Source organism: Pomacea canaliculata, linkage group LG10, assembly GCF_003073045.1.
Source record: "Pomacea canaliculata isolate SZHN2017 linkage group LG10, ASM307304v1, whole genome shotgun sequence".
Taxonomy (NCBI): Eukaryota; Metazoa; Mollusca; class Gastropoda; order Architaenioglossa; family Ampullariidae; genus Pomacea; species Pomacea canaliculata.
In genome coordinates, this window is record NC_037599.1 from 7,562,193 (window position 1) to 7,578,035 (window position 15,843).

The following is a 15,843-nucleotide window of genomic DNA, read 5'->3' on the forward strand; positions in this document are numbered from 1 at the left end:
ATGGAAAGTTGCATGGATGACGTTGGGTTGCAAAACTGCTGTCCTTTTGGAAAGCAGATGAAAATAGTGTTAGAAAATGTCACAGTTGCATAACCAACTGTACACTTGGTGTATGTTGAAGTAACCGTTTTGCGGGATACTGGCTATTAGTGGGGCACATGTTGGTCTGCGTGAAAAGCCATCTGTTCAGGAGAAAGGCGCCTCCAAACGTCGCCATAAAGAGAAAATTGTGACTTGCATAATGCGCTTTTGAGTTATTACTAACGAGGGGCTGTTTTTGATCAGTTTACTGTAGTAACATCCAATCATCATTTAGCACTTGTCTGCCATGCTCAGGCTGGGAAAGGGTTCGAACGTATACGTGTGGTTTAGTGTGTATATATCATTCTTTGTGAGTTTCACAGTTGTCTGCTGTTACCGAAGTAGCAATTTCAGATTCCGGGTAGCAGAAACCAAAGCGTGACAGTCTGCTTCGTGACTACATAGTCCAGCATGGCCATTACAGTGTTAAACGTATTCAAGCAATATCCTGCGGGTTTTAATCTCTTTCTGTGATTGGTGAATGTATGCGTGTAATTAGGGAATTAATTTTTTTTTTTTTTGGGGGGGGGGGGGGGGTGCTGCTCCTTCGGATTTGGGGAAATGGCTTCATCGAGCTTTGTCGAATAACTTTGAGGTGGTGGGAGATATCAATCTAAGAATGTACATACATTGGGGCACAGAAAGCCAGTTCAGCAAAGTGAAATAACATGCTAATGAGCTAAAACGGTACCAGATTTTAGGACGTTGGCTCTGGGAAAGGAGGTGGGGCAGACACCGAGTATGGCGTGGACTTTCTCGTATACAACACACGTGCGGTTGGATCCGTGTACACCAATATCCTGCGGGCTGATCTCCACTCGCATCTGCCAACCTCCATGTCGCTGTTGTCCAGCTGTATACTCTCCGACTTTAACGAAAACAACGAAATGAATTAGTTTTACCAACAGAGAAGGTAATGAAGACAGTACCGAACAAAGACTGGAACTCCATGGTTGGCCCTGCCAGCAATGGACAGGAACTATGGGTAAATCTGGCCTCGGAAAAAATATAAGGGGCCTCAAGATTCCTAGACTGAGCTTACGTTAACCAATACTCTACATCTACACAAACAAATCTAGAACGGTGACTTGGAATTCGCCAGATGATCTGGTCCACAACAAAATCGACTTCATCCTGCTGCTTAAGCGCTTCGAATCCAGCATCAGCAAGGCCACGGCGAAGACATAGGCAGCGAACCTGAAGCTGAAGCCGAGAAGAAGCCGCTTTGGTCTGGATAAGCTGCAATATTCAACATTGCTGAAATCTTAAAAGTTGGAGATAAAATCGCCGAAATGATCTTGGTGGACTAATGTAGTCACTCGCTGGAAACATCAAAGAGAAGCTTCTTCAACAGCCTAGAAAACACTAGGGCGTCAAAAAAAGAAACATCCACTGGGTCACAAACATCCTAGATCTCTGTGACCTAAAAATGACCTTAAAGGAAAAGCAAGCCCGAAGCGGCTTCCATGTACAGAAAAAGGAGCTGTGCCATAAGGCAGTTAATTAGGGAGAACTCACCAAGACGGATCGACATAAGACCTCTGTCATGGAAATCAGTAATGACAGCCTTCTTATAGAAAGTACTTCTGTACTCAACCAATAGACTCAATATTGCTAAGAGGCTATCCTTCAAAACAACGAGATGCGAATCCGAAGACCTACTAGCCTTACGGAAATAGGTCGAAAAAAACTGTACATAGTCTGAAAGAAAACAAAAGTCACCTGGCGTTGACAAGCGGAGCTGTTCAAACAGGGCCGGGACGAAAACAAAGTCCCTCACTGCTTTGTGCCAAAGAGTCTTGAAACGCAAAGAATGAACACAGTCACTAATCGTACTCTTTCCTTAAAAACGGAAATAGAGAATAGTGCCAGAACTGAAAGTGATACGGAATTACATCAGCACCACCCTCGAGAATAACTGGCTGTTTCAGTCCAGATAGTACCATAGTTGAGCAGATCTTTAGCTGTCGCATTCTGATATAGAAGCATCGATCAGCATCAGTGGAACTTCATCCACTTTAAAAGCGGTTTTGGAATCTGGCGCGAGGTAGCCCCTCGATGTGATGCGAAAAGAGTTTCTTCTAAGTCATCAAAGCGTTGTATAAGAGCTCCAAGAGGCTTGGTTTTGGAAGATGAAGTTTACATGTTAGGTTTATATCGCCTACATCTACCGATATTTGCAAAAACAAAACAAAAAACAAAAATCACACACAAAAACTGCAAACCATTCAGGTTGGTCTTTAAGTTAAGTCTTGTTGGCAGTTTGACCTAGACTGGCATAGCAAAATAGTAGCAACATGTTAGCAGTATATACAGTACAATGAACAATCTTGGGCACTACACAAACACAACACTGTCCGCTCTAATAATATAGGTTCATACAACACCTAGTGCATCCATTGCCCCAAGGTCCAACCGTCCAAGCTTTCTTTGGTCCAAGGACTCCGAACAAAAGGGAGGGGAGCTCGTCTAAATAGCTAATAAAGATGTCGGTCTTCACCTCCAAACCCCGACCATTAAGTTCCCATGAAATCCCATCCCGACAAACTAAGTTAACATTTGTGTCATAACACATCTATAAACTTTCCATCCTCTTCACTTCTTCATCGTGAAACAAATATACATTACACAAAACTCCTTAAAAATGACATTCAAATATAAGCATGTGATTATTTGAAAAACAAATGTAGCAGCCACCACAAAACTACACACAGCAGCATATATCATATATGTGACCGCTTCCTTGAATACAACTAGCGCACAATAAGAACGATACTGAGGTGGCTTTGTTGGACGGATGGTGGGTATAGATCGAGGTTATCTCCTTATACCTGGATGTTGCTTGTGCGAAGAGCAAAAGAAGGTGAGAGACTGGAAAGAAAGATAATGACCTGCCGGCCGATGTGGGTTTTTTTGGTTGTTTTTTTTTTATTGCACGGCGATGTTGGTACCTCGCTGGAGGACGATGGTCGTCTGATCGTCCCTATTAGGGTGTCACGTACCTTCTTTGGTTACGATTGTCGGAGTCCCGATGGCATTAACTTTCCTCCCTATACCTCCTACGGCGTGGCTTACCAGAAAAAAAGAAATTGTATTGTCATATTTGAAACAAACAGTTTATATCCTGGGTGTGGGATGGGAACAATAAAAGGTTTTGAATACGAAAGATTCCCGTCAAAAGCTCGGCGTTTCAACTACAGTATATATATCCTAGATAGCTTAATTGCAAGGAGTCCCTGCACACACACATATATATACACTCTCAGACTGAAACTCGTAATCAGATAAGATACCCACAGTTTTAAAGCACCCTGAATGGAAGCAGAGGACAGCTAATTTTAGCTGCATCATGCTTTATGCTTGTATCGACACAGCACGAACATTTTCAGCGAAATCGAGATCGTCTGCTATTTGCTGTTAGCCGGCTTTGCTGACTCGTGAAATTTTCTGGAGAGGAAGGGTGCTCTACGAGCAATGATTTTCTCTTTGGTATGGGTAACATTAAGTAACGAACTTATTAAAGTATTCCTACTGCTTTTTCATCGGAATTTTTCTTAATTTTGTGTTTCGTTTAGGACGTCAGTCTCGTCGCCATGTGAGCCGGTCAACCCAGCACGGTTAACCTGCTTCCAATGAAATTTGCCGTTCTATTTCGCGCTGGCTACCCGTCCAATAGTATGTGAGGTAGCACACGCTGGCTGGGTTTTCCCTACAGAAGGCCTTTGCCAACGTCAGTCGTGCGTTGTGTCAACGTGGTCGTTGGAAGTGTCGACAGGTTGTGCAATTAGTGCTACTTTCTGCAAGTCTCATCAGATTTCTTTTTTCGTCGAGGAGGGCTTTCACGATAATTATAAAAACGATGACCTGTTTTGCAAAAATGGAATCTTCATCACCCAAACCCGTGAAAGACAAACGTAAACGGTAAGTGCACTCAATGTTATCGCTGATTCTATCAATGTGATAACATGCAATGACTATGCAGTAGACTTAGTTTTTTCCTGATAGATTTATTGCACTTTTACTCTTTTGAAACAGGAATGTATCCGCTCGGAAACACTATAATAATGTGTCCGGCAACAGAAAAAGGATAATTTTGAAAGCCTTGTTCTGCATCTTGCAGTGAACGCATGGACGATGGCATTACATTTTTTTTTTGTTGTTGTTGCTGTTGCCCAAACTTACGTAGATATTTGAGAAACTAAATTATACTGTTGTATTATGCAGGTGTCAGTAGTTCTGAAATGACCACTAATGTCAGTGATGTCGGAGATGATGTACCTATATATATATACGTTTTCCAGCAGCTTGCACATACACCTTTTCAAATAGTGCAATCAGCAGTGACATTGCACAATCCAGACGAGCTTGAGAATAGTCATGTGACTCGCGATCGGGGTTACTTAATGGGGCTAGTTTCTGTAACGAACTTTTTTTTCCTAAAGAAAACGGGTGTCATAGGACAAGTTGAGGGATTACATCAGCAATTTTTCAATGACGAACTGCAAACACAGATTCACATAAATGTTAACAAGTAATTACAAAATCTTTATAGTAAAAGTGCATATGTTCTTATATTAATCAGATTGGCTTATTTTAACATTTCTTAGCATCCTAAAGTGATCATTGCTGTTTTTGTGATTCATACAGCTTTAAGCACTTAAACATTTAACACATTTTAAGCTATGGTAAATACATTTGCAAAATGAAAACTACTAATTTTATTTATAGGTTGACTATTGGGGGTGGGGGGAATGAAGGGCATGGGGTCTTTTTAACCAGGAAAGAAAAGCAACATAGGGGACATTATGTGCAAGTAAAGAGAAAAGGAGATGGTCAGAAAAAGTACCTCAAGAATGGGACACCGTCTCAAGACCTCTTTCCTTTGCCTTTTAAAATGCCAACACTTTTCAGCTTTTCTTTATTATTGGCATAATATAGCATATGCACTGTCTTTAGTTAGAGGTGTTTGGAAACATTGAATGAATAACATTTCTGTTTTAAAATATTTTGGTGGGTAATGGCAGAGCATTTAAAGCTGAAATAGTACACAAGAGATTTTCACAGAAGGGACTGTTGAGAATCTTGGTGACATCTTAAAAGACAACTATGAGTTAGAAAGTTAGGTTTTTTTCCCATAAATCTTTATAGGTAGTGAATTTATGTGATGTTGTTTATCAGTTTGCAAAAAAGCTGCAAAGTACAAATGCATCATTGAGACTTCCTCAGTGTTTTTTTTTTGTTTGTTTGTTTGTTTAGTGCGATAGTGATAACTTTCTCAGAGATTTTGTATTTTAGAAAATTATTTCTGAATGTTACACTTTCTTTTCCAGATATCAACTAAGTGTAGACCACTCACTGAGAGCTAGCTTGAGGCAAGCTACAGCTCAAAAGCGTTTAACAGTGGGACTAGACAGATGTATCAACATTCTTACTAGGTATGTTATTAGGGTTTGCAATTTTTTGTTTTTGTTCGTGTAATAACTTTGTATACTGTTCTAGAAAATGTTTGATTTTAAAAACAGACATGGGGTGGGTGTGGAGGATTGCAATTTTTAAAAATGTTTCTCAAGTTAGCGTTATAGTTTATAGAAGTCTGTTAAAATTAGCAGTTTGTAAATTTGCAATTCAAACGTAAAATGTAATTTAGTGGAAGGAAAGTAGAAACATTGTTTTTACATTAATTTCATTCTTAATAGAAAAGATGAATATTATAATGAATCAGCTTCTTTTGCTTTGCAGAAACCCAGAGGCAGTTATGGTTTGTCTCCTGCTGCAAGGCTCACCTGGAATAACCAAAGACTTAACTATTCGAACATTCAGCACATTCTTTTGAAGGCATTTTGTGCTGAAAACCGCATCAACACTGTTCAAGTTGCAGTTGACTTGTCATTTCTACGCTTCGTTTGCCAGCTGGCTGGAAGATCAGCAGAGGTTGCTGCTGGTGACAAGACAGATGGTGCTGACTACAACCTAATTCTCATTGAGGTGAGTTCAGTAATTATTGTGTATGTCCAAAGTCAAAGTCCAAACATTTTTTGTTTTATTTGGTATGACAGTATATTGCCTTTGCTATGCATATTTAAAGATGGAGCATTTTCAACCTCATGCATGCATAGGGACTGCACATTTTATTGTTTTGTAGATGTATCATAGTTATTTGTTGTATTTTGTATTTTGACAACTTTGCTTTTTTTATGCTTCAGCACCATTCTGGAGGGCCTAGCAGAGAAGACCTTATCTGGACAGCAGCATGCCAGGATGGTCATCTGGACATTAGAACAAAAGTGCCCTGGGACTGAATCTGCTGATTAGAACATGCAGTGGGAAAAAAACCTCAAAAGTATGTTTCCGTGATTTTTTTTTTAATTCAGACTTCAGAAGACCCCATTTCCTCTACAAAAATGTATTAAAAATTTAATCTGCAGCTCAGAATGATATTAATCATATATGGATTAGGCTGCAGTCTGCATTGAAATGAGTGATGGTTATATCAGTAATGCCAATCCAGACATTGTGTAACCTTTAGATAATTTTGATGCCTTATCATGCTCATTGGAAGAGAAGAGGTTTTGCTTTTATCTTCTCTAAATTCTTCTTGTCTGCAGGTATTCTGTGTCCACACACAGGAAAAAATGAAGAAGCAGATGTTTCCATCACAAATGCAGCCAAGTGCCAAGGTTCAAGAGCCAGAGTTACTGTTGGAGAGATCATAGTGTAATGATTAGATGTCCAGAGTGGACTGGCCCAATGAATCACTGTCTTTTGCTTTACAATAAAGAAAGGGGAAAAATACTTCTTTTACGTGACCTTGAAAGTGTGAAGCAAAGGTACCGATGGGCCTATTCAACTCTGGAGCTCTGTGAAGCAGGTGTGCAAAAACCAAGGCTTCAGTGCAAGGGATACTTGGTTTTCTTGTGCACGAAAGCAAACAAAATAACAGTAATTCTGAACCAGACATAATATGGATAAGAAATGCATTTTCTGGGACTGTTGAGTGCACAGAATTGCATATTTTAGGAAGGAAGATTGAGGAGGTGAATAGGAAACACAAAGTAATGTGATGTTTACACAGAAACAGAAACGACACCATACCTGCATTGCACAGAAAGGGAAGCAACTCCATGTGCAGGAGATGACCAAGCCACTGGTGTTGCTATAATTTGTTGAACTATAAGACACCATGAATAGCAACTTGATTATGTTTACTCTTGTAATTTTGGAAAAGATTTACTCTTGCTCGTTTTCTTGAAAGCAAATGAGAAATACACATTTTAATTTTTATAACCAGAAACTTGCAGTGTGTGAAACTGGAGATTTAAAAAATAATCTTTAAAAGACAATATGACAGTTCATTTTCCAGACAGCATACCATTATTTTTTTGTGATTATGTGGAAACTATGACTGTAAGTTGCTTGTCCTTACACTTTTCCTTTCATTTGGGATGATCAGTGAGGAGAGAGACTTTACACCCACCACACTTGTGACATTTCACAGTGGAGTAGTGAGAAATATATATACACAAAAAAGTGCAAAAAGACATTTAATGTTGTGTAAAAACATTTTTTGAGAGGTTTCAATTTCTTTTGAAAGTTTGTTTTCTTTCTGAATTTTTGACAGCTATGTAGATACATGTAATTCTGTACATAAAATTTGTGCATGTATCAAAACCTTTCTTTATGTATTTGTGCACTGTGTTTTTAGAAGTTGCTGTGAAATGGTTAATTTAGCATATTTTCCCTTACTCGTAACCTCTTCTATTATTGATATCCAAGGTTGTGTATATATTTTCTGTTTTAATTCTCTGGACTAGCAAATTTTGTAATTATGCACACAGGCACACCCACCCCTAAATTACTGCAATGTAATACAGTATCATATTATCAATGATAAAATAAAGTTTCATAATTTACTCTTTTGGAGAATGTTTTATGTCCTGTGTCTGAGAAGCAGATATCAATATGTGTATCAAGATTTGTGTCTCAGTTTAAAAAGTAGCAGGAACAGGAGCATGTTTTTACTCCTGAAATTCCAGACTACTGGCAATGAAAACAGTTGTGAAGAGTTCCTCGTGGGAGTCCAAGTTCTGACACTGACAGCTTTTCACAGGGTCAACATTTCATGATCTAGATGTTGCAAGCCATCTTCATTACTGTCTTTAATATGCCCTTTTCGTACCTTGATAACTCAAGGTTCTGTACTTGGTCCTATCCTCAATATCAAGTACACTAAGCCACTACTCTTATTCAATTTCACGCTATATCAGATCAATCCTTTGCTGATGACAGCTGCATACCAGCTGTTCTCCCTGTGCTATCCAGAGCATCCAAGATTGTATTTCTGATAGACTAGGGATGACAAAACTAAATGACAAAAAATCAGAAGCTTTTATTTTTTTAAAGAGGAGAGCCAGAGTTTACTCTTCACTGCCTGTCTCTGTTCGGGCAGACGATGTTGATGTTCCTTTTATTACTTCTACACATGACTTAGATTACATAATGTCTGCTGACATGTCTCTTGATGAATATGTTTCTCATATCTGCCGTGCTACATATTATGAGCTCAGGAAGTTCCATTCGCCATATTCTGTCCATCTCAGCCACCCAACTTCTCATCTGCTCATCTATTCTGTCTAAACTAGAATATTGTAATTCTCTTCTTGCTGGCTGTCCACAATGCCTCATTCACAAACCTCAGAAAGTCTAGAACTCAGCTGCTCATCTCGTTTTCCAAGCTCGCAAATCTGAACATTACACCAATTCTTCACTCTCTTAATAGCTACCAGTTGAAGCTAGAATAGACTACAAGCTGTCAACTCTGTGCTATGGATTCTGTGAAGGCTGCTTCCCTCCCACACTGAAATCTTGTCTGACCACACTCCTGCCCGAAACCTTTGCTCCTCATCAGACTCCTGCATTCCATCCTCCCTCCCACAAAGACAGTCACATACGGACAACGGACGTACTCCCTCTGTGCTGCTAAGCAGTGGAACTCTCTTCCACATCACATTCGCCACTCGGACTCCATGGCTACATTCACACGCTCTCTGAAAACATTTCTGTTCACAAAGTACTATCCCTGAATTACTATTCTTAACTCCCTTGTAATACTGTCTGTCATGCTAACCATCATGTAACGGCTCCATCCGTCTATCTACATCACTCCATACCTTCATTTATTTATTTGCGTTCTACTCTTGTACCTCATCTTTATGTTGTTCAGTGTGCCTATACGTAGCTCACTGTTCACTGGCTGTTATCTATCATTTATCATTATTGGTCTGCGCAGAAAGTGCGATCTATCTTAGTCATGATGCTGTGCATTACAAGTACACATTATTATTACTTTAGCTCGTACAAAACATCCAAAAGCGCTCCAGTCTGGATCGCCAGCCTTAAAATCTTTGAAACGTTTTTCCTTTCTTTCTTTTCGGGCCTTTCTGGACAAATATGGACGAACGTTTTGCAGAGTTTGTTCGTGTTTGTCCGGTTAATAGGACCTGCTGGGAAGCAGTATACACACTGATGCACAAGCATATGAAGCAGGAAGCAGCAAATGAGATTAACAGTGACCTCAACACAGCACGCGTGGCAAACAATATGCCTCCTCAAAGAGAAAATGTGAGGGAGGGGATGGGGTGGTGCCTGTATAGGGGCCGTGCACACACATCCTGTAGTTAAGAAGTACACCTTTGTTTCCTATTCGTCAGATGCTATGATCGTGCCGGGCAAACACAGTACGCTGCCCCCGTATCTTCTGAACGGCAGAGTAGTTATGAAAAAGTTTCGCCAGTCCTCTGGCAATTTTCCAATAAACAGGCATGATTCACGCTGCTGCCGATTAAACCACACAGTTTATTAGCTTCATCCACTTATCGATAGATTAGCACGCAGAAATAGAAGAAAAACTCAAGTTACACAGAATTCCCAAATATCCCTAAATACACCAGAATCATCGTATACGGACAGTAGTTATGAAACAAGTGGGGGAAGCTCATTGCCCATCTGGCAAAACGGTGAACTCAATGGCCAGTCTACGTACTTATCAAGAGGTGATGTTGCTTTGTGTTAATTTACTCCAGAATATATTTACCACCGTGTCGTGTCTACGGTCCCCGGACAAAGCACCTTCCTCGGGGTGTGGACATTGCTTCTTAGCTACAGTCACAAGGCGCATGCTCTTTATTTCCTCAAGCTGCTTCAGACAAAGTTGTGCGCATATTTTGTGATGTGTGTGCGCGCGCAGATATAAGCGTGCATGCGTGTGAACGTGCAGCGGAAAGCGGTCGCGTAAGATCTCACGACAGGGTCAAAAGGTCATGTTTGTCTAAGCAGATGAGTTAATCAAACTGATGTTGTGGCAGCACTTGCTACACTCAGCTGACATACCTTTCGAAAACCCAGCGAGATTTTCGGACGAGGGGGTGGGTGCTGGAAGGGGTGCTGATGGAATGTTTTGTCTCAACATGACTGACCAGAGGAGACGGTGAGTCTTCATTCTATACCTCTAGCCATAGACAAAGAAAATACAGCGACCAGCTTTGCGTATTCGGACAACGTTCTCTTCTTTTATAGGAGTAACCTTGTCTTGTTTTACAGACACAAGGTTTCTCACTTTATTGCACATCTTTTATAAATTTACAGGGAAAATATTATTTACAGGTACAATGTTCCCTCGTTCTCAAAATTGTAGAAGCAACGTTCTCTTACTTCATAGACACAATGCTCGCTTGCACTGTTCTCTTAGTAACCATCGTAAAAGTATCTTCTGGATGGTAGTGCAGTCCCAGGCGTTTTCTCAATAACACTGGCATTTTTGGCATTCTATCAGGCCAAACACCAATCATAATTTGTAGAAAGAAGTTATATCCTTTAACCGAAAGAAACAAGAAGAGGGAGAAAGGCTGCTGTTTAGGTCAGAGGCCCTGCCTTTGCTCAACAAATGCCCCGTGGAGACGATACGCTGGAGGGGACCACCTGATCAGATGAGGCTTGTTTCTGTAATCACTACTCGCTCCAATACATTTAGCCTTTCTTCTGTTTACCACACCGCTATACAAAAATATACAGCGATTTATTGTGTGAAAAGATAGTTTAACTGATTGCTGCAAGAAAAGCTACTCAGTTAAAACAAGTCTGTAAAACTGACCGTTGCACAATCGCCTCTTTTCCTCGTGAAGTTGGAGATGTAGCTGCAGACACAGCAGACATTGTTCACTTGCTTCCCATTGGCTGGCGGCCAGGTTGAGGTTGCCTGCTTGCTGAAGCGTTTGTTCATCCATCCTGCAATTAGGATATACGTTGATTGAAGCTAAGAAACGTCCAGATTACACATGACTCAGAGAACGTTGGTCGACCACTCGACGTCCGTCTTCCAGCCATATTGTATGCAAAACAGATTGTGAAGGTATGTGATAGAAATTTAAACTGTTGAGCGACACTTGAGATTTGTGTGTTGATAAACGTAGTGCAGATCATTTGACAGATTTTTGGAGTTTTGCTAGCATTTTAGAAAACAAAGCAAAAAAAAAAAAAAACAACAAAAAAAACAAACAAACAAACAAACAAAAAACCCCAAAACAAAACAGACTGAGGTTTGATGTCTGCTAAGAAACAAAAGAAAACGAAAATTTTCTGACGTAGATCCGAATGCGCCTGAGCTGTATCCATGTATACCAGCATTATTGTAAATAAGCAAAGACTACCCATATATTTCCCCTCTTTCTCTCTGTGCACTCGTGAACAAAAAAAACGGAAAAAAAAACCAAAAACAAAAAACAAAAACAAAAACAAACCAAACACACACACACACTTACACAATATATATATAGCTTAGTCTTTTGATTAAGACCGTATTATAATTGATTTTCATAGTGTGAGTAACACATCGTTTTATGAAGTTGCTGCATTACTTTATATTTCCGCGTGCGTTTGGAATTTTTGAGAGAAGGCGTGTCGTTCACTTCCGATTACAGCACACACACACACACTATATACATACAGCTTAGTCTTTTTTTATTAAGACCGTATCACATCTATTATAACTGATTTTCACAGTATGGATAATACATCGTTTTATGAAGCTGCTGCATTACTTTATATTTCCGTGTGGTTTTGGAATTTCTGAGACAAGGATGTCGCTCACTTCCGATTACAGCACTCACACACACTGGAGAAATCTGTTAACCGAAAATTACCAATGACTAATCGACTCGGCGAGCCAGACGTTTATTTATACCCCTCACCCCCAGCGCGCCTCACTCTCGCCGTCTTTCTCTGCTGCAGTCTTGTTGCCAGCTTTTTGTTTTGTTGTTGTTGAAATACCAAGGATCTGTCTGCAGTTCTGTCCCGACCTCCCTACACGACCGCCATGCCTCTGGAGGAGAAGGACTGTGCTGCCACCTACAAAATATTGATCCTGGGAGAGAACTCTGTGGGGAAGACCGCCATCTTAAACAGCTTGGTGGGCAGAGACTTTAAGTCATCCGTGTTACCAACCTCAGGTAAGCCGTTTGGAGTCTCCTTCCACAGAAACCATTATTATTTGAGCGTTAGATGCTTGAATTTATTGCAATGATCACGCAATATCTGAAAAAATATTTATGATATCTGTGAAAATCGACAATATTTTCAACGAGTGGTTCTAGTGCCATTCCTCTTATTCATCCCATACCTTTGAAACATTTTGTCGTTTTTAAATCATTTAAATTTCAGTATTGCAACCCTCTATACTCGAAGAAGTTACACTTACTCCTTTTCAACACCGAAACAAGCTCATTGTCTACTTGATTATGTTCAGGTGTCGACTTTGTTAAAAAGATCTTCGAGGTCGATGGAGCGCTTGTGCAGCTTGTCATATGGTGAGGGCTATCAATTTTTTTTTAGGATAGTTCAGCTGGTCATAGAATTATTTTACATATTTTTGTGATAGTTTTCTAGATCGTATTTCGAATGATGTATTAAGATTCAGAGGTAGGTGAGGGTGTTTATTTGAAGATCACATTGTATCTGAGTATTATTATATAATAGGATCATTTTGTGCGTCTTAAGGATTTTTTGGTGTTCTGTTGGAATTGTTCAATGGAACTTATTATTTTAATTCTTCTGAGGGGTCTTACAATAAGATCCACAGATGAACACAAATGGATTTCGTGTCTCTCGAGAGGTGGATATATTCAACAGTGAGCGAATTCTAGATGTAATACTATACACACTTTTGGGAGGGCAACATGTTAGGTGGAGTTTTACGCCGTGTCAGCCAGCAACTGAAGCTATTTCAAGGCGAAAGCCAACAGAGTTTTTGTGTTCAATGACTGTTGAAAAAGAAAGTGTCCCATTCTAGATTGGATTATACTGGACAGCTCGTTCACTGTGTGAAAATGAAGAAGACGAAGGTTTTACCGAACTTTGTTTTCACCTTAACAAAGGAGATGGAATGCAGTTCCAGGCCTCAGTAGTGGGATCATCTAGCGAGATACTGAATAAGTTAGTGGGTCTCAGTGCGAGGATGAGTGTATGTCGATGAATGCTGCATTTATATTTCGACTGACACTGAGAAGATAGAGAAAGATTGATGCCGAGAACCTCAGTAAAATGCCGCCGTGTGGTGTCGCTCGTGTTTCAGGGACACGGCAGGGCAGGAGAGGTTCAGATCAATCACCCGCCTCCAGTACAAAGGAACACAGGTGAGTAGCGCCAGACCCCGAACTGACAGGCCACCCGGCTAAAATAGTTATTTGCGACACTATCCTATATAGGGCTTAGAGTGAGATAATGACACTTTTTCCAACTCTAACATAAAAATGTCAGAGCTTCTGGTAAATAATGATTATGATTGATGTTTATGTCTTTATTTTTTTTTCTCACAGGGTATCATACTTGTTTACGACATCACTAACCCAGATTCTTTCTCCCGTTTGACTTACTGGATGGACAGTATACAAAAAGTGAGTATCTGGATTCCCTTGTACATCAGGTGTACATGTACAGAATCTGTCTGCATACAATTACATTATGCAATGCGAATCATTGTCAAGGGCAGCTTCACGATAGTTTAATGATGTATCCGCTTTCACCCACTCTTTTCGTAGACCGTCTGTCGTGTAAGGATTTCCGCTGACACTACTTGCTTCCCACTTTGCTGGAATTGTACAATGACAGGAAGATTCACAATCAAATTAGGAAAATCCACGAAGCATTGTGTCAAACATTTTTAGATCATAGCACTTAAGAAAACCATTTAGTATGGTTCGGTACAACTGTATTGTGTTAAATGGCTTTAATACGTTCGTACATTGTCAGTAGAAGTTTCGATTTCTGCTCTTTTAAGTTGTGGGAATTCTTGTAATTGCTTCCCTCTTTACTATTGCCAAAAACTTAAGATTTATTAAAAAAAGAGTTTTTTTTGTTATAGGAGATAAAGCACAAACACAGTGCTTACGAACCCATCCCAATCGTTTTGTGTGGAAACAAATCGGACATGGAAGATCAAAGGAAGGTGGAGACTTATAAAGGAGAAAAGGTAACTGCGTTGATATCGACTGTACAGATTCAGAACAGACTAACGGGAATGATATTTGATCGGCGCGAGACTTAATAATCATGTGACCGCAAACTTCAAACAATATAAAGTAATTTGTTTTCCATGTGTCGGCATATGGTTTGTTTTTTTCTTTGACTTTTCGCCATATGACTTTTTCTCCTTGACTATGATCATATGATTTGCTTGCTTGCTGCCGACTTCAGAAACTCTTGTTTACTTCTGGGCTTGTGCCAAAATTATTGTTCAAGTGGTGATCAGTTTGAAAATAATGTTTTAGATATTTGCACAATCCACAAATTATCATGTCTAACTGAGAAGTTCGAGCTGTTAATTGAATTTGAGCAACCGATGCTTTTCTCTTTTCTAGTTTGCCAATCAACAAATGGCATTTGAATTCTTCGAAACCAGCGCCAAATGCGGTCTCAACATCTTCCAGGCGTTTCAAAGACTTGCGTATCACGTGACGGACATTTGCAATCCACGGCTGGTAAACATCCACACGCTTTCATTATTTTTAGCCACCATCTCGAATATATGAATAAGTGGGAAATACTTTCCGGAAGCATTAAGCGGATGTGAGGGAAATGAACTGCTGTTATCTCTCCCATTCATCATTGACCTCGTACAATTTTCTCCCAGCTTTTGTTATTTCGAGGACATTTCAAGGCCACTGCATGGCTGTTTGAGTTTGAATTGAAGTGATTTCTTACATTAATCAGCAATCCTTTTTAAGCTTAGATTGTTCATTTGTACATTTATTCGTCAAAATAAGTGAGTAGTATGCATTTCAACATACCACAAACAACAGAGCAGTAATCTTTTTACATCCCTGTTTTGGGTTTCAGATGAAATCGTATCATCCCTTTATGATCCGACAAAGATCAAACAAAGGTCCGTTATCTCGTCGTTCAGCAAATTACAAGAGGAAAACGAAGAATGAGAAAACAAAAGGGAAGGAGTCTGTGATTTTTTGCTGCGTTCAGGCATCTGACTCCTAATATGTTACAGACTATATTCGCTAGTCAAGAATGTTAGTGAGTATATAAATCAGCGTTTGTAAAAATAATGAAGTATTACTGCATTATACATTTGTTTATAAATACATGGATTGTATTTGTGGAATTATTGATTTACTAGTGGACTAATTTTTATTTTGTTTGCATTTAGCGCGGGATTCAGCGCAAAGCTTCTTTGAGGTGTCGAACAGTTTTTGTCCGCACAGA

At 39.7% G+C, this 15,843-nt stretch overlaps 1 protein-coding gene and 1 long non-coding RNA gene across 3 annotated transcripts; both read left to right on the forward strand.

Moving 5' to 3' along the window:
* The first annotated feature begins 3,770 nt into the window (after window positions 1-3,770).
* LOC112574152 lies at window positions 3,771-7,991 on the forward strand. Its single transcript, XR_003101368.1, has 5 exons — window positions 3,771-4,002; window positions 5,412-5,516; window positions 5,821-6,066; window positions 6,285-6,421; window positions 6,687-7,991. It is a non-coding gene; the product is annotated as an uncharacterized LOC112574152 (long non-coding RNA).
* Window positions 7,992-10,518: 2,527 nt separating this feature from the next.
* On the forward strand, window positions 10,519-15,742 carry LOC112574149 (ras-related protein Rab-13-like). Of its 2 annotated transcripts, none has more exons than XM_025255028.1 (8): window positions 10,519-10,564; window positions 12,420-12,581; window positions 12,878-12,938; window positions 13,703-13,763; window positions 13,947-14,024; window positions 14,492-14,599; window positions 14,988-15,107; window positions 15,466-15,742. In XM_025255028.1, exons 2-8 carry the CDS (start codon window positions 12,449-12,451, stop codon window positions 15,616-15,618), a joined length of 714 nt encoding a protein of 237 aa, XP_025110813.1. In that variant the 5' UTR covers window positions 10,519-10,564; window positions 12,420-12,448; the 3' UTR covers window positions 15,619-15,742. The 2 variants fall into 2 exon arrangements, with proteins under 2 accessions (XP_025110813.1, XP_025110812.1); XM_025255027.1 differs by lacking the exon at window positions 10,519-10,564 and adding an exon at window positions 11,316-11,485.
* The last annotated feature ends 101 nt before the right edge of the window (window positions 15,743-15,843 follow it).

Excerpts from the sequence above, each read along its gene's own strand:
- LOC112574149 (XM_025255028.1), top strand. The coding sequence starts at position 12,449 with ATGCCTCTGGAGGAGAAGGACTGTGCTGCCACCTACAAAATATTGATC. Across the intron at positions 14,025-14,491 it reads GGATGGACAGTATACAAAAA|GAGATAAAGCACAAACACAG; the intron begins GTGAGTATCTGG and ends TTTTTGTTATAG. Across the intron at positions 15,108-15,465 it reads ACATTTGCAATCCACGGCTG|ATGAAATCGTATCATCCCTT; the intron begins GTAAACATCCAC and ends TTTGGGTTTCAG.